We start from the raw sequence: 19,122 nt of genomic DNA, 5'->3' as shown, positions 1-19,122 counted from the left end.
AAAGATTTAAAAACAATTTTTTAACGTTCATTTTTTTTGAGAGAGAGAGAGAGAGAGAGAGAGAGAGAGAGAGAGTGTGTGTGTGTGTGTGTGTGTGTGTGTGTGAGCGGGGTAGGGTCAGTGAGAGAGGGAGGCACAGAATCAGAAGCAGGCTCCAGGCTCTGAGCTGTCAGCACAAAGCCCGACAACGGGGCTTGAACCCACGAACCGTGAGATCATGACCTGAGCTGAAGTTGGCTGCTCAACCGACTGAGCCACCCAGGCGCCCCTAAAAGATTTTTTTGACTTCCAGCCCCTCTCTCTCAGTGACCGTTTACAGAGCCCACACCCCGTTGCCAGATCAGCCTCCCAGACTGTGAAGACTAGGCCTGTCTGAGGGTCGCCTGCACCAGCATGTCCCGGCCAGAAGGATTCCAGTGCAGCCTTGCAGTCGTGTCAGGAACCCCTCAGGGTTGTCCTCAGCTGTTTCCGCCCAGTTGTATCCCTCGCTGCAGTTCAGTGTCGCCATCCAGTCCTCTAGGTAAGGCCATCAATCAAACTATGCAGAAGGAGATCCATCACAGAGAAGCTGTGAGGCTGGCTCTCTTCCAGGGATAAAAACCTAAAGTGAAGATGGCTGCGAAATTTCCCTGGAAAGTACAGAGAAAAGACAGAGACCTGCTTTTTAGATTCATGAAACATTAGCTCTATTTAAACCCCTGGACGTAATGTAAGGCTGCTCATGAAACTCTGCTCCAGGGTCTCAAACCTGGCTGGGACTGGGCTCTTGGCTCAATTTGCGACCGCTCACTGCCTCCTAGAGTCAGGGCCGAGCACTGATTGAAAAAGACTTTATTCAAGTGCAGGGATCATCACCTTGGGGCAAGCAAATGATCCAACCTGGAGTTGGCCTGGGAGGACACAACCCTCGGGGCTGGGGTGGGGACAGCACAAGCAGCCACCTTCTTTTCCTCGCCCGCCTGTCAGCAGGGAGCTGGGGGGGGGGTGTTGAGCTGCATTCCCCGGACCTGTATTCAGAGCGCACAGGGAGGGGCGATAGCGGAACCTTTCTCCTCCGCTTTGCTCTTGCTTCCACCCGGACGCAGTTGGCATCGGACGCAATAGCAGAGGCTTAGAAACATGGAGACTGCAGGTGCTGGACCTGGGCAGCCGTCCTCTCGTCTGGAGGCTCCGGGATCTACAGACGATCGGCTTTTCCTGGTTAAAGGTGTGGTGTGGCGAGGTGCTGGTGTCCGGGCGAGCTCACCCGGGGCCTGCGCTGAAGCCGCCATTTCCACACACACCCCGCCCTGGGAGACCTTCCCTTGGGCTGCAGCTGAGTTTAGCGGATGGGGACTGGGGATCGGTGGAATCTGCCCTGGGCAGATGTATGTGCTGCATTTTCCCCATCACTCTGCAGTTTTTCTCGTGCCCTCTCCTCTCTAACTCCCACTGTCTCGTGCTCCTCCCCGGGAGGAACTTTGTGCCCCCATCCCGGGGAAGAGGGTAAGGGACTCAGCGCTTGGGAACGGATACCTCAGAGTGAGCGCAGGCCCCGGAGCTTTCACGTTGCTACCGTTTATGTTTGGCAAGAGATACCTAGTTATCAAGAACTGCCTAGTTAGCGTTTCTCAAATTTCAGAAGTGACTTAAAATGTAACTTATTTTTTAGGGTTTTTAAATTTATTATAATTATTGTAAAGAGAGAAAGAGTGCACGAGCGAGGGAGAGGGGCAGAAGAAGAAAGAGAATCTTAAGTAGGCTCCACGCTTAGCTCAGAGCCTATCGTGGACTTCAATGGGATCATGAGCTAAAATCAAGAGTCCCAGACTCACCCCACTGAGTCACCCGGAAGCCCCTAAAATGTAATTTAAAGGGGGTGCCTAAAATGTAACTGAAAAGGCGCGTTTAAGCCACCAACTTTTTGTTTCAGTTTAGGTCATAATCACAGGGTGGTGAGATCCAGCCTCTCCGTGGGCACACTGAGCATGGAGCCTGTCCACAATCTCTCTTTCTCTCTCTTAAAAAAAAAGTAATTTAATTTAATTAGTATCTGAAACTTACTTGTGTGTGTCTTCTTAACTGAAGGTGTTTTTTTTTCCCCCTTTAATCTCTCCTCACCCTCCACGCCCTACCCCCAAACTCTTGGCAGGTGGAGTTTTCCTTGGTACTGTTGCTGCAGCAGGAATGCTAGCCGGATTTGTTACAACGTTATCATTGGCTAAAAAGAAAAGCCCTGAATGGTTCAATAAGGTTTGTGACAAGGAAATCCATTAATAGCTGTTAGTCCTTACAGATAGGTGCCAGGTGTTGTGCATGGGGAGGGTAGAGAAAGTGTTGGTGGCCTTTCATATTGTAAGAAGTAAACCTATATACATTTATAGACTCAAGAAGTGTACACATTAGTGATCTTTATTTTCATTTAAAAATTTCTCAAATGTCTTTGAGTGAGAGTGCATGGGTAAGCGGGCGAGGGGCAGAGAGAGGAAGAGACAGAATCTGAAGCAGGCTCCAGGCTCTAAACGATCAGCACAGAGCCTGATGTGGGGTTCAAACTCACCAACCAGGAGGTCATGACCTGAATCGAAGTCTGACGCTTAACCGGGCCACTGAGGCACTCCTATTTCCATTTAAAAAGATGTATTTAATTATGTGCTTTCTTAAATTTTAGTAGAACAAGACTAAATCTGGGCAATTCCCTATGAGTTGTAAGAGGCCCGTATTTTATATGCCACTAAGAAAAAAAATAATGCCAGATTAACTCTTGACATAATACTGATCTCCAGAGGCATTTTGTTTTATTTATTTATTTTTTAAGCGAGCTTTACACCCAATGTGGAGTTTGAATTCATGACCCTAAGATCAAGACTCACATGTTCTACTGACTGAGCCAGCCAGGCACCAGAGGCACTCCTATTTCAAAAATGTTAAATTTTTGAAGTAAAGTGCATCTTGTCATCAATGAAAAACATAGGTCCTTGAACCCAGAGACCACACATGCTTGTGCAGTGCATCCCCCACCCCCCACTACCCAGAAAAGGGTATGACACATAGGTGCTCACTAAATTTTGGCTGAATGACCATAACCTACCTAAGGCAGAAATTCTTACTCCATGAGCAAGATTGAGTAATCACTCATGTGGTCATGTGTACCTCATTTCCCCAGTTGATGAGGGTTTTTCTTCACCTCGACTTGTTACTTGCTTGCCTGTGTTGTCCTGTGTCTGCCCTCTCCATCCCATATGGTTTAGTAACCCATTACTTCATGGCTTCAACAAATATTAACTTGGGATCTTTTAAGTGTCAAGCACTGTGCTAACTAGGAGCCGGAGATAGACATGAACAAAACAGCTGCCCTTCAGGTGGCTGGCATCTGATTCAGGAGACAGATAGTAAACAAATATTTACACAGAACTGTATAACTACAACTTGAAGAGCAGTGTTACGTGAAAATCATAAGCCAGTCAAGTTCCCTTTCCCCTTGTATTTTTCTTTAATAATCTAATAGCATACTGAAGCATTGTAAATACCGTAATGGAGAAAGACCACATCTAAAGTGCTTTTGAATGCCCAAAGGGCTACTCCATACTCAGATCACTGTAATGAACCTCGTGGTCCTCTCCCCTCTGTATTATAGAATATTCTCAGTGCAGAAATAGATCTTGTAGCAGGAATCAGTAAAGCCTGACTGACAGTGGTGCCTTAACAGTGGAATTTGGGTTGATTTCTAAACCTAAATTACCATGTTAACTTTTGGATCATTGGCCTTTATGACAATCTGATGAAAGCTAGGGATTCTCAGGAAAAAGTCCACATATCCACGTTCACAACTTGGCATTCTATTTTGTGTCCTACGATATTACTATCACACATTCTCTTTTAAACATAGTGGTTTTCATGCTGTGGTCTGCAGAACGCTAGGGGTCCTTGAGACTCTTTGGGAGATCTGTAAAGTCAAAACTGCTTTCATCATAACACTAAGACATTTGTCCTAATGCTATGGAAGCAATTGGGATAAGACTGCTGGCACCTCGGTGTGATCAAGGCAGTGGCACCAAACTACTAGTAGTCACTGTGGTTTTCATTACCGTGTGACTGTAGTTTAAGAAAACAAAACAAAAAGCAAGTCATCATTGCAGAAGAATGCCCTTGTCAAAGCAGTAAAATTATTAATTTTATTGTCTTAGCCCTTGAATGTATCTCTATAATATTCCACGTGAAGAAATGGGCAGCAGACATAAAGCATTTCTGCTTTGTACCAACGAAAGACGTTTCTCCCCCGGAGAAGCAGTTTTGTGGTTAAGTTGCACGCTGAACTAGCTGCTTTTTTTTATGTGATATTCTTTTCATTTGAAAGAGCAACTGACCCTCCGTAGTTACTCAGAAGTGGGTATTTGGCAGACATCTCCTTCCAAATGAACAAAACGAGCCTGTGTCTCTTCAGGCAAGCCCTGTTGGTATTTGTTGCCAATGGTAAAATCCGAGCTTGCAAGTGAAAATCAGATTTTAGGAAACTTGTGTCTGCCATTCTGATCTTGATAGGTGCTCAGTACTTAAAGGCTCTTCTGATGAGATTGGTGGTAATATTGATGTGAAATTTAAGTATTTACTAAACGGTGTCAACATTGGAAAGATCTGCATAACTTGACTAATCAATATTCTCTGAACGATCATAATGCAGGGATGAAAGGCCCATTTGAAGTACAAAATAGACTAATGGATTTTAATGTAGCAAAGTAGAAAAATTCATCAGTGTGACTTCAGATTGCAAAGTGCAACTATTTGTGAAGTTTTGGTGTAGCATCAAAAAGGAAGGCCATTAAAATACTTGTCCCTGGGGCACCTGGGTGGCTCAGTCCCTTAAGCTTCAGAGTCTTGACCTCAACTTAGGTCATGATCTCGCAGATCCTGAGATAAAGCCCTGTGTCAGGCTCTGTGCTGACAGCCCACAGCCTGCTTGGGATTCTCTCTCTGTCTCTCTCTCTGCCCCTCCCCTGCTCTCAAAATAAATAAGTAAACATTAAAAAAAATACTTAACCCTTTTCTAACCACATACCTCCATAAGGCTGAATTTTATGGAGATACTTGAAAACATACTGCAACAGATTGAATATAGAAGCATTGATGAAAATTCATCTGTCCTTTGTTAGGTCAGACATCTAAAAGATTAGTAAAAATGTAAACCATTGCCTCCTTGCACTAAATTCTTTTGTAAGATAGTTGTTTACACTAAATAGGTTTACGTCAATCTATATTGGCTTTATTTTTAAATGAAGTAATACATAAAATTTAGGAATTTCTCCATTTTAATTTCTAATATATTAAATATTAGTAAATAGAATCCACATCATCAGAAATCTATGGGACCTGAACATAAGTGGATCCTGAGACCAGAGGGTTTGAGAACCACTGTTCTTGATGCTTGAACATGGTGTGTAAGCTCTGCCTCCCCTCTGGGGAGACATTTGAATTGGAGCATCACTGCTGATCCAGACTGGTTGAGAGGTAAAGGTTTGTAGAGGAGCACAGCGGCTCTGGAACACGCAATGCGTTTACACTGAGCAAGCGCCCATTTAAGAATAGCACTAAGGGTGGCTCAGTCAGTTAAGGTCCGACTTCAGCTCAGGTCATGTTCTCACGGTTCATGGGTTCGAGCCCCGCGTCGGGCTCTGTGCTAACAGCTCAGAGCCTGGAGCCTGCTTCCAATTCTGTGTCTCCCTCTCTCTCTGGTCCTCCCCCACTCCTGCTCTGTCATTCTCTCTCAAAATTAAATAAACATTAAAAAAAGAGTAGCACTCAGCGTGCTTCACAGCCCCTGAGCGGCAGTTTCCTCTGACGTTGATAGTGAAAACGCTGCTAACCTCTGAGTGCTTACTGCAGGCTAGCTGCCCCTCTAAGGGCTGGGTTTACTCAACCCCCAGCTCAGCCCCGTGAGGTGCTGTTACTGCATTGTCCCCACTAACGTGGCACAGGTAGGCTCGACAACTTGCTCAGCATGGCACTCTCTCCATCTTTGATCATTTGTGGGGAAGAAATTATATTATTTTTAGCAACTTTTTATTTAAATAATCTGTCTGGAATCTAGGTATTAATGATGAGACAGATTCAGATTGTAACTCAGAAGAACTTGAAAAAATGATCAGCGTTTAGTTGGGGGCTGTCTACACTGCTTTCATTTCAGGAGGATGATCATCATTCCTTTAAAGTCTAAATTGCATTGTCTTCATGGAATCTCATGATAGAAAACTTGGAGTTGAAAGGCAATAATAGTAAGTCATCAATAAACAGAAAGGTATAAGCTAACGTGGCTTTTAAAAAATACATATACATACATAATACATTTATAATTTCTGTCCACCCCAAGGCAATAAAGAACTTTAAGTTTATAAAATGAAATTTTGGCACCTAAATCGACCCTGGTGTAATAATATTCAGTTAATGGTACTGTTTCTGGATGAAAATTCAGGCCAATTAGAAGTTAGTGAATTTATATGAGATGTGTGGTATTCAGAGAAACAGTCTGAAACTATAGCATCATAAGAAAAGGGATAAGAGAGTTATTTATTTATTTATTTATTTATTTATTTTTTACTGTCTTTATTTTAGAGAGAGAGAAAGAGACAGCATGAGCAGGCGAAGGTCAGAGAAAGAGGGAGACAGAATCTGAAGCAGGCTCCAGGCTCTGAGGTAGCAGTCAGCACAGAGCCTGATGTGGGGCTCGAACCCACAAACTGTGAGATCATGACCTGAGCCGAAGCCGGACGCTTAACCGACTGAGCCACCCAGGCGCCCCAAGAGAGTTATTTTTTTTTTTATTTAGAGTCAACTATTTATTTATTTATTTCATAATATTTTATTGTCAAATTGTTTTCCATATAACACCCAGTGCTCTTCCCCTTAAGTGCCCTCCACCATCACCACCACCTCTTTTCCCCCCTCCCCCTTCCCCTTCAACTCTCAGTTCATGTTCAGCATTCAATAGTCTCTCAAGTTTTGCATCCCTCTCTCTCCCCAACTCCCAAGAGAGTTATTTTTATCATAGAAAATGGCTAAAGAAAAATCTCTTGAAAATCATAGCTACAAAAAAAAAGTGCTAGGTCAGCAAATACTGAGTATCTACTGGGTCAAGGCATGAAGATCCAGATAAACCAAGCGTTTCTATGTGCTACCAGTAACATTCACAGTCACAACACCTGTGCTAAAATCCTTTAGTCAATGGGTTGAGCATTACAAAGAAAATTATTATTAAAAAAAAAAGAGTCTGGAATAAATGGAAATACGTTTCCAAAAGGAAGACAGAACATAAATTTTCTATCTCATCACATTAGCCAATCAGTTTGATGATATTCTAACGGATTTGGAGGAATCTTGACAATGTTATAGGGTTTTTCTGGAAGAATTATAGTAAAAATAGCAAAGAAAAGTTTTGGGGAAACAAACAGTAATGATGTGATGGGGTGGTTATTCCCTTTTGAAGGTGCATTGCATTCTTACTCCTCTCTGGCCACATTTGTTTGCTGATAGTCTGAAAGTTGTTCTGTTATTATGATTATAGATTTTTACCTTAATATTAGACCTTGACACCCAAGAAGAGAGTCATTGCTTTTCATTTCTCATTAATAGCTGCCATAATCAATATCTACTGTGTGCCCCGTGTTTTGCATATATATTTAAATATATTTAAATATCTTTGCAATGGCTCAGATTTAAATGTCTTTGCAATGACTTTGATTTAGCTCACCTCTTTCAGGAACCCCTCCTTAAAACTTCCTCTGACCACAGCAAGAGACTGGGTGCCCCGCTCTGGGACCATGTACAATTCTATTGTACATTCCATTTAGATCATAATTTGATGAGTCTGTGTCCTCCCCTGGGATGATTGAAATCTTTAGTCAGAAAGAAGTTACTCTATTTACTTTTTTCTCTCCCGTATGTAGCACAGCTCTTGGGAATGCCCTGCATCCTCAGTCTGTCAATCAGAGAATTTGTGACCTAAGTCCTGCAGTTACTAAGTAGCAAAGTGGTGTGTGAACTTGGGTTGGTCTGGCTTCCCCATATTATGATGAAACTCAGAGAGTCAGAAATTTCAAACACTCGCCAAATAATTACTCTTTCTGAACTGATGATTTTCCCCTTTCTGTCTTCATCGCAGGGGAGTGTGGCCACGGCTGCCTTACCGGAGCGCGGCTCTGCCCTGGCCCTGCGAGCCCTGGGTTGGGGCTCACTGTATGCGTGGTGTGGGGTCGGCGTGGTCAGCTTCGCCATCTGCAAAGCGTTAGGAGTACATAGCGTAAGTAACTACAGTCCTGCAACTGATATCTGGAATGTTTATTCTACTTTCTGTGGTCTAAGTCTGCCTGGTTTCCAAGAAGTATGTGTGTAATTTATACCCCAAGCTGAAAAGTTGTATGTTAGGAATGATTGGCTTTTTTTTTTTTTTTTTAAGACTACTGGTAGGAAGTTCTGTGGACCAGGCTCTTTGCGACAGGTGAGAATTGAGGTGGTTTGGAATGGAGAAGCAGCCGAGTGGATGAGAAGAGGTCCTAGGTATATTTTGAAATTAGAGTCAGCAAGGATTTGTTACCCATCGGATGTGAGAGGTGAGAGAAAAGAAGGACTTCAAGATCGCCGAGGCTTTAAGGCCTGAGCGACTGGAGGATGGGCGGGGACCAGTGTGAGAGGAGCAGGTGCTCGGAGATAATGTCAGGAGCCCGGGCTGCGGGTTTTGAGTTTGACTGCCTGGGAGATGGCTAAGTGGAGAGTCAAGCAGGCAGGTAGATACAGAAGTTTGGAATTCAGAGGAGAGGTACAAGGTGAAGATGCAAACTTGAGACTCTTCAGTATACGGGTCGTATTTAAAGGCAGGAGACCAGATGAGTTCACCAAGGCACTGAACGCAGAGAGAGAAGAGGTTGGAGGCAGGAGCTCTCGGGCGCTCCCAAGGTGCACAGCCTAGGGGACGTGGGGGAAATTAGCAAAGGAGACTTCTCTACCACAGGGCAAACCAGGGAGGACCGGCAGATTGGTGGCGTGGCCGCGGTGAGGAAGGTGCGCTGGGGAGGAGCCATGTGAGATGAGACCCCTAGTTCGCCAGGGGAGCAGCGTGGCGGTCCTTGGTGCGCAAAGCCTGGGCGGAGTGGGCACAAGAACGAATGGAGGAGAGAGATTGGAGGCAGTACGTAAGGCATGTCTTGAGCTCTGCTATAAAGGGGAAGAAAGAAATGGGGTCAGAGCTGGAAGGGGGCCTGGGATCAAGAGAGGGTTATTTTTTCTTTTTTAAGTTGGGAGAATCGATAGCATGCGGGTATGCTGACGGGAGTGAGTCAGGAGAGGGGGAGATTGCAAGGGAGGGGAATGATAGGTATTATTATTATTATTATTAAAAGCATTACTATGTTTTTCACATTTGATTTAATCATAACTAAACATCGGCATTATTGTACTTTTCACTCAAAATAGACTAATAGACAAACAGGTGTTGCTTTTCTCCTAATCTGACATTTATTTTTAAAGTCCCTTTGCTGGCTAGTAACTGTTTATGACAATAAAGTCGAGTTTCCTTGGAAAAGTTAGAAGAGCCGTGACTGACGGTTTTATTTTTCCTAAGATTTAATTTACGTTCAAATTAGTTAACACATAGTGCAGTGCTGGTTTCAGGAGTGGAATGTGGTGGTTCGTCACTTCCATGTAACCCCCAGTGCTCATCATGACAAGCGCCTCCGTAATGCCCGTCACCCATGTGGCCCCCACCAGCCTCCCCATGACTGAAGATTTTTGGTGTTTTTTCTATTACCTCAGTTTTGCTTTTGACTAATATAAAATCTCTTCTTCCACTGAAAATAATGTGTCAGACATTTTAGACATAGCGGATTACTTAATCTTCACATAACTATGAAGCAGGCATTAATATCCCCATTTTATAAATGAGGAAATTGGGACTCAGAGAGGTTAAGTCATTTGTCCAAGATCACATAGCTTGCCATTGACAGAGTCAAGATCTGGGTCCAAATCTGATAGTCTTTAAAACCTAGATTTTTTCCCAGCGTTACCTCCCTTAGCTAAGACAGGAAATTGAGGAGTAGGTGGAAGGGGCCAGGATGAGGGGAGGAGACAGTGAATTTGGTTTTGATTATGACATGATCCACACCCACACGTTCTTGGTAACTTGACAGGTTTTACTGGGTCTCTTCAATGTGAGCCTCATCTCCCCGCAGTGTAATAACATCAGTCTGGTAGGGGCTGCCGTTCGTTTCTCATGAGAGAGAAGACCTCCTTTCAGCCTTCATCTTCAGTAGGAAAACACTTTGGATATAATGGTAAAGCAATATTCGTGTGTATATATAATATGAGAACAGTTTTTTGAAAACAAGTGGAAAAAACCGAGAGGAAATATGTCTGGCAGAAATATATGGATGAGGGGCCCCTGGGTGCTCAGTCAGTTAAGCCTCTACCCTTGGCTCAGGTCATAACCTCGCAGTTCATGAGTTCGAGCCCCACATCAGGGTCTGCACTGACAGCACAGATCCTCTGTCCCCCCCCCCCCCGCCCTGCCCCTCCACAACTTGTGCTCTCTCAAAAATAACAAACAGTAAAAAATTTTAAAACAAAAATGTGGATGAAAAATGGGTGTGGGGGTGAATTTTTTTATTTTACTTTTCTGTGTTTCTTAATATGTATTATTTCACAATAGTACCTTTTGGAAAAAATAGTGTTAGATTTTATGTTTATTAATTTATGCTAAAAATGAAGCACTGCTGCCTAGGACCTCGTGAAACCTGCTCGACCAAGTGTGAAATCTACGTGGAGGCATGAAATACTTTAGTTATTAAGCCTTTTGTTTCTATAAAAATGATGGTCTGTTAGCACTTCATGGAATTGATGATGTTTCCAAAACTTAGTAATGTAGGTCATAAACTGAGTTATAAAGTTTTGTGATATTTGAAAATATGAATAGTCTTTAAATTAGAAGAGTCATAATGAATCAAGCCAAATTTCCATAGGCCAACAAAATTAGGTTATTTAGGTTAAGTTAAATGCTGGAGAACGTGGCTTTCTGGGCTATATGGTACTATTCTAGCTTCTAGAATGTGAGCTTCTTTGCTTTATGGCAACAATAGGAGGATTGTTGCCTAAATAAAGTAGTTGAGCAAGAAAAATTATTTTCTGATTGCCACTACTGAGTACCGTGATGCTTGGAATCTTTTTATAGCTTCATGTCTTTAAAAAGTGGGAATCTAAATATATTCTTTCCCTATCTGAAGTTCATTACTAGTAACAGTTTGATCTCCATCTCTGAGAAGTCTCACAGGAAAATGATCACTGATAATTTTTCAAAGACATGGCTTTTAAAAGCAGTAGTGTTTGTTAATTTGTTCATTCAAAAGACATTTGTGATGAATGGATCAAGAAGATGTGGTATATATATATACAATGGAATACTACATGGCAATGAGAACGAATGAAATCTGGCCATTTGTAGCAAAGTGGATGGACCCAGAGGGAGTCATGCTAAGCAAAATAAGTCAGGCAGAGAAGGACAGATACCATATGTTGGTCACTCATAGGTCTAACAGGGGACCATGGGAAGGGGAAGGAGGAGGGGAAGAGTTAGGGAGAGGGAGAGAGGGAAATCATGAGAGACTCTTGAATACTGAAAACAAACTGAGGGCTGAAGAGGGAGAGGGGAAGGGGAGCTGGGATGATGGTCATGGAGAGGGGCACTTGTGGGGAAGAGCCCTGGGTGTTATATGGAAACCAACTTGGTAATAAACTATTTAATTAAAAAAAACTTTACTGGTAATAGAGAAAAAAAAAACATTTGTGATCCTACCCTGAACCAAACACTGTAGACCGTTATTATGAAAGCTTAGGGGTGAAGACTCTAAGCAAATTCTTATTATATGACCCACTGTGAGGCTTGTAGTGAGTAATATGGTATATTCCAGATCTGCATTTAGAGCGTTTTGAAGATAATTGTGAGAATCCCAAGCTCTCAGTCTAGTGTGGAACTTTTATCACTGTTTACTGCCTCATATTCGGAAATGTCATCTTTCTATGACTAAAGAAAACAGTCTTAGAAAATGCTGAACAGAAATGGCCCGGATGTGTGCACTCAGTAAATAGTTGATATGACCATTCTAGGTAAATTCAGGTAAATCAAAATCAATTCCAGTGTCAAATAATTGTTGGTAGCTACCCTGAACTATATTAAATTGCCAATATAAACCCAGTTTAAAAAAAAAAGGGTGCCATCTAATGGCTGAAGGAGAGCAGTTGACATTCCCTATTTTAAGTCACAGCTACATCTGCTGGCCTGAAAGAGAACATGTCGAAATGCTTGAAGCTAAGGTCTTCAGTTTCTTAGAAGTATTTTGGATTTACTCTTTGTGTATTCATAATTATTACGGAATTTCACCTCACATAGAACATGTATAAAATCTCAGATACAAATTTGTATTTTGCATGATGGTACATCATTTAAGTAGAGATTCAGATAAAGGAGGGCTAGCGGAGGCTGGCTGCTCGGTGGACCGAAGCCGGTAAGCGCGCCCGAGATTTAAGAGGGGGCCCTTCCTGCCTTCGTGGAGGAGCCAGTTCAGGGTCAGCGTGGGGTCACGTCCCCAGTTCCAGCCTGCTGAGCAGCGTCTGGGCCAGCGAGCAAGGCCTGACTGCTCAGTATGAATTCATCAATTACTTTAAATTACAGTGTTTTATTGTCTGATTATGACTGAGGCAACACTAATTTTATCGCAGTAACTTAATTGTGCAAAGAATGAGCTTTATCCATGGGTTCGTGGTCCCCTAATGCAGCTACGCAGATGACCCTGGGAGACTGCCGCGTTCAGGCCAGGTTCACACCAGGTTCACACCAGGTTCACACCACGGCCATATGATTAGATTGTTTTTATTAGGGGCAGGTTTAGAGAATAGTTGAAATGAATGCTTGTCGGTGAGTAAATAAGGATCTCTAAGGATGCCAAATAGTAATTCCCCAATTATCAAAAGATAAAAACACGCCACTTACACTTATTTACATGTTACTTAGGCACAAAAGACTTAACTTTTCTACCTTTTTCTTATTTATATTAAGTATTGATACTTGAAAGGATTTCTGAAAAATCCATATTTCTGAGCATATTTATGGTTAGACTATTTTGCCTTTTTATTCTCCCCTTAGAAGGAAAAGGAAAGAAAGAAAATGTTGGATGTATAAATAATTTCTAATTGATATGACTGGGAGCTTTAGGGCTTTTTTTTTCTTTTATAGTTTATGGTCCAGTTGGTTTCCATATAATCCCCAGTGCTCCTCCCAACCAGTGCCCTCCTTCATGCCCATCACCCCCATTTTTACGCCTGTGGACTCATGGTCAGCGTGTGTTGGAGGCGATGTTGGCTCAGGGTACCAATCAGAATCACCGTTGCTAAGGTTTACTGTGCCTTGTACTTAACTATATTCATGAAACCTGGGAGAGTTAGAATTTACAGATAATTTACACTCATAGTAATAGTAATTATTCAATAGTAATAAAGCCATGAATGAAAACATTTTTAGTTATTGTGAAATACTTCAAATTGTCCAGAAGTTTAAATTTTAAAATGTACTTGTTAATAAGGGGAACTTGTTTTGTTTTTTACCATGGGATATTGTTTTTATTTACATATATTGCTTTTTTTTGCCACGAGGTGTGTTTTATTGTCATTAATCATACAAATAATTTGCTATAATATCCCAGGGCAAACTGGAGAATTTGGCAGTCCGATTGGGGGGGGTCCCCTCAGAGACTTGGCAGGCCAGTGGTGTCGGCACAGAGTGCCCAAGTTCACAGTGCGGCTTGTCGCTCGTGTCCATCTAGCAGGTGGCGCTTCTTCCTCCACATCACGACTAGGGTGTCTCGAAGATGATGGGGGAGGGGAATCCCTTAGGTTCTGAGGAAATTTCACTCCGCTTCTCCTGCTCAATGGTCTCTTTGGTCGGCAGGCTGTTCTTCTCCTGCGTCTCCGTTTTCTTCAGCTTGGCCTATGGAAGCTGGCGATTTCCCCCACGTCTGGCTTGTCTGCCGTTTTCTTAAAGCGATCTGTGGAGTCCCGCTTCCGGCCCGCGACTGGTGCGCCCACTCGTGTCGCTGCAGCAAGAGACCTATATTGCTTATTTTTTAAAGTTTATTTATTTTGAGAGAGAGTGAGCTCAAGTAGGGGAGGGGGAAAGAAGACAAGGGAAAGAGAGAATCCCAAGCCGACTCTGCATCTTCGCCAGTGCAGAGCCTGATGTGGGGCTCGAATTCACAAACTGAGAGATCATGACCTGAGGCAAAGTCAGAGGCTTAACCGACTGAGCCACCCAAGCACTCTTTACATATATTGCTTATTTAAAAAAATATTTTAACGTTTATTTTTGAGAGAGAAAAAGAGAGAGTGTGAGCAGGGAAGGGGCAGAGAGCGAGGGAGACACAGAATCCTAAGCAGGCTCCAGGCTCCAAGCTGTCAGCACCAAGCCTGATGCGGGGCTCAAACTCACAAACCGTGAGATCATCAAAGTCAGACACTTAACCGACTGAGCCACCCACGTGTCCCTATATTGCTTATTTTTAAGGGAAAACATATTTAGGACCTATCTTTTTAAAAACAAAAATGGCCTTGTTTTTTTGGTAAAATTATGTACTCATTATAAAAAAAAAAGTGTAGAGAAGTACAAAAAAGGAAACAAAACTCACCAGAAATCTCACTGACTTGTAACCACTTATTAAAATAAAAACTTCCCTTCAGAAGACTTTCTGTAAGCATATTCATATAATTATATATAAATGTTTTAGTATACTATTCTGGAACCTTTTTCACTGAATAGCTACAAGAACGTCTTTGCACAGTAGACTATATAAATCTCCATCACTTTTCATTGCTACATGGTGCTCCATTGTATTATAATTACTTAGTCAGTCTCCTGCCAATAGCATTTAGATTGCAATTTTTCACCATTTGAACACCATACTGAACCTCTGTAGGCATGCATCTTTTAGTACTTTTCTTGGTCAGGAAATTTGTCCTAAAGACAGATAGTGTTGTTAAATCCAAGCATGTTTTAAAAATGTTTTTGATATCTATTGCTAGGTGCCAAGTTTATACATTTAGAAGATACTGACAGTGCATACAGGTTTCCTAGCACCCTTGCCATTAGTGGCTTCTATTACTTTGAAATGTTTGCCAATCTGTTAGATGGGAAATAATCTCTTTCTTCCTGTACTGCATCCCTTTGAAGTCCCTGCTGCTTTAAAGGCTCTTACGCAGATAACCTGTGATTGGAGTCTTAACATCTCTCTCCAGCCCCAGTATTGTGTCCTCATCTGCTGAAAATAGGTTGCTTCTTTCTCTAGAGCCCAGGCTTCCTTTTCCTTAAAAACAAAAAGTAAAACATGTAAATAAAACACATTTTAAATATTTCCCTAAAAATTAGCATTTGACTTTCCTATTCTAAGAAAAAATTCTTTAAGGGAAGTAACATCTCTTTCTTCTAGGACAAAATTGGATTCATTCTAATAAAATGTATTTTCTCCAGCTCTTTTTTGTAGCTGTTGCTAAGTATACTTTTTATGTTAATATTTAGGCTCATTTCTTAATGTCCTAGTGACCAGCTTTGAGGGCTTTTGCTAATTACAGTCAAATCTCTTTCTTTTGACTTTTTGCTGATTTCAACATCTGGTATATCTTGTATTAAATACATTTTTTCCTACACCGTTTTTAAGTTATTCATTTCAAATGAAGCAACATCGTAGGTGAATGCTAGAACTGTGTATGTAAATAAAACTATGGAAAAGCTTAAAAGTTTTTAACGTATAAGATATCTAAGAAGGAAACAGACTCTGCTTTGTACTTTTCATTGGTTTGGTCAGAGATTAAAAACAAATCCATCTCCTGGCAAATTGTTTAATGGTAGCCGCTTCTGAGGGATCTGTAAGGGAAATCTGAAAAGTGACTGAAATATGCCCCTCCTCTGTCCTTGCCTAAGCTAATTTCAGAGCTTCCAGAGAGATCTTCCAGCTTCAGTCTGCAGAAAGCAGACTTCACTTCCTTATTCTCGTAGCCATAACGCCAGCTGACCCAGCCTCACGTCCACTTACTAGAACACCCAGAACGGAGAGTCATCATGATCTTGCACAGATAGTTCCATCTGTCAAGCTCAGGGCCCTCAAACAGCGCAAGCATTGAGGAACATATTCCTGGAATCATTTTTAAGTTAATTGGAAGTGGCGCTGCGCATCACTTAAATCTAGGTCTGAAGTGACAAGAACATCTCTATAACCTTTATTTCTCATTCATTGCCGCCCTAATGGGCTTGGCATCCGGTGCTAAGAGGTACTCAGTGTAATATGGAGGAGCAGTTTGGTGACAGAGAGACTGAATCACAGGGACTTGCTCAGTTTAAAACAGGAGATAACGGTCTGTCTTTTTTTGGTTTTGGGTGGTTTTTTGCCTGAGCCAAAGGGGTGGGAAAATCAGCTTTTTGGGTATATTGCCAATATACCTCTTCTAAAAACCCGCATTTCCTTTAAGTAAAATAGGGCCCCAAGCATTTTATAAAATAGGAATGTGATGCCATTACTAGAAAAGATAAGGTCTGCCATGAAAGCCTTCTTGTTCCAAAACCTGCCACAAATCAGGCTTCATCACCTCAGGAATGATCCCAGCCTTATTCCACTGGAGGAAAAGTAGCCTTGATTTCACCTGGGCTTTCTTTTTTCTTTGTCCTTATTTCTTCTACTGAGCATAGGAAATTGGACTCACATGAGCGGATCTCTGTAAATTAAGCATAATGGAGTGAAGACCTGATAGCGTCTGCTGCCCCCTTTAACTTTGTTATAAAAGCTACCTATTCTTGGGGCGCCTGGGTGGCGCAGTCGGTTAAGCGTCCGACTTTGGCTCAGGTCATCATCTCATGGTTCATGGGTTTGAGCCCCACGTCGGGCTGTGTGCTGACAGCTCAGAGACAGGAGCCTGCTTGGGATTCTGTATGTCCCTCTCTGACCCTCCCCTGCTCGTTCTCTGTTGCTCTCTGTCTCTCAAAAATAAATAAAAATGTTAAAAATTTTTTTTAAATAAAAGCTACCTATTCTTAGTTGGTCACTTAGAAATATCTAAGACTCTATGAAAAAATGTATATATTGGTATATTTATATTATTATTCATTTACTAGTATGTCAGGCAATGGTCTTTTCAAATTGCGTTTCTCTGACTGAAATATTTCTAACAATTTTAAGAAGAAATCTTTTTTTTTAATGTGCTCTATATATCTTTCCACAGTGTGAACTGTTCTGAACATAGTTTCACTATTTTTTGATGACTCAGATATATCAGTTTGCCGCTTGTGCAAACGGATGCTGGGCTTTTAGAGTTCTTTATTCTTTTTGTAATTTTTCTCAATCCTTGTTTGGCTCTTATTTTTTATTTCCCCACTATCCCATTTTCTTCTGAAATGCTGCTGCCGTGTTTCACACATCAGATACTAGGTTCCTCGCTTTGCCCTTGAATTTTCTCCTCCGCAGGCTGTCTCTGCTCTGGTGGCTTCACCCACATGTGGACGGCTGCCAGTCTGCGTCTCTAGTCGCCCTCTGAGCTCCTTGCTCATGGACCCACTTGCTGATGCTTGGATGCCGGGCAGGCAACACGGGTGTGTCCCCTGCACGGTCACTCGCTGCCCCTCACCCCATCCTCAGCCCGCATCCTCCTCCTGCATCTCTCAGGGAATGGCATCACCCACAGAGCTGCCCAGAGAGGAAAGCTCGGTCCGTTCATGACCACAGGCTCTCTCCCCTGTCTCCAATGAGTCACCAAGTCTTGCTTCTCCAACACCTCCACAGCCTCTGTAGTTGGGGTGTCTCCTGCCCCACAGTGGTCACAGCTGATCTCCATTCTCCCTGCCTCCCAGGGAGCCTCCCCAGAGTCCTCTCTCCACACTTGGCAAGAAGGCTATGGCCTTCATCTTCCCCAAATGTCTCCCTGCATCTGTACCACTAACTCTGCCTTGTTCATGTCACCATGAGCGAGGTGTCCATGCTGCTACCAAAGCCCACCCCTACCATGTGCCGGGGGCCTTGCTTCCAGAATTGTCCTCAGCCTTAGCTGATTGTCAGTTTTCCCTCTGCTGCAGCAGGTACAGACATGTTCCGGTGTCTCCCACCTCTACAAATTCTCTGGTATTTCTCATCTTTCTCCGGCTGCCAGCCCATAGGTCTGCTTCCCTTCATAGAAAAGATCTGCAGCGCGCCTGGGTGGCTCAGTCAGTTGAGCGACTGACTCTTGATTTCAGCTCATGTCCTGACCTCAGGGTCTGGGATCAAGTCACTGCATCAGGCTCTGCACTGAGGGTGGAGCCTGCTTAAGATTCTGTGTCTTCCTCTGCCCCTCTCCCCTGCTCACGCACATGTTCTGTCTCTCTAAAATTAAAAAAAAAAAGAAAAAGATTTCCTGAAAGAGTTGCCAGGGTCACTGTCTGCACTTCCTCCCCTTTCTCTCCTCAGTCCTGGGGGACACCGATGACAGGGTCACCAGTGCCCTCCTTGTTGCCACACCCAGGTCTTTATCTGTTAATGGACTCACAGCAACATTTGCCACGACTGAGCATTCTGTCCTCTGCAGAACACTCTCCGGCCTCCGAGGCCCCTTCGACCTCGCAGGCCACCTCTGCCTGCCTCCCGTGCTGGCTCCTCCCAGGCAGGCCTGGAACCAGGGAGTATCCGGTGGCTTCACCCCTGCACGCTTCCGTTCTCCGTCTGTCCTCGGGTCGTCGCTCCCCTGAACTCGTCCTTGGCATTTAAAACCATCGTACAACCTGATGCCAGATTCGCCTCACAGCTGCACGTTATATGTTGTCAGCTGTAGGTCCAGGAGGCACATCAGCCACCGTGTCTCCCCCGTCCCGGTATCCCGCCCGTCCGTGTTCCCACTCCAGACAGCGCTTCTCCAGTCCCCCCAGCCCCCCAGCTGTTCAAGCCAAGACCCAGCAGATGCTCTTCCTCTCTTCCTGGGTTCTCTCATCCCCCCCGCCCCCTTCCCTTCATCTCATCCACGGGCCAGGCAGGTGGTCTACTTTGCACTGTGCTGTGAGACAAGGCGCGGCCCCTCTCGTGTCCCCCGGCCATTTGCCCGGCGCCC

General features: G+C 43.3%; 1 protein-coding gene and 1 long non-coding RNA gene across 2 annotated transcripts in view; one reads left to right on the top strand and one right to left on the bottom strand.

The window, feature by feature from the left end:
* Positions 1 to 1,089: 1,089 nt before the first annotated feature.
* Positions 1,090 to 19,122, top strand: part of TMEM242 (transmembrane protein 242) — a 31,436-nt gene continuing 13,403 nt past the window's right edge. Inside the window, exons 1-3 of the mRNA XM_029944124.1 lie at positions 1,090 to 1,207; positions 2,132 to 2,232; positions 8,132 to 8,269. Coding sequence (XP_029799984.1) covers positions 1,120 to 1,207; positions 2,132 to 2,232; positions 8,132 to 8,269 — 327 coding nt within the window. The 5' untranslated portion in view covers positions 1,090 to 1,119. The remainder of the gene's footprint in view (positions 1,208 to 2,131; positions 2,233 to 8,131; positions 8,270 to 19,122) is intronic.
* On the bottom strand, positions 13,583 to 16,749 carry LOC115295842. The gene is made up of 3 exons (XR_003910600.1): positions 16,642 to 16,749; positions 15,267 to 15,365; positions 13,583 to 14,102 (listed from the first exon to the last, which is right to left on the bottom strand). It is a non-coding gene; the product is annotated as an uncharacterized LOC115295842 (long non-coding RNA).

Source organism: Suricata suricatta, chromosome 7 (genome assembly GCF_006229205.1).
Source record: "Suricata suricatta isolate VVHF042 chromosome 7, meerkat_22Aug2017_6uvM2_HiC, whole genome shotgun sequence".
Classification (NCBI taxonomy): Eukaryota; Metazoa; Chordata; class Mammalia; order Carnivora; family Herpestidae; genus Suricata; species Suricata suricatta.
This window is presented reverse-complemented; position numbering and strand designations above follow the sequence as displayed.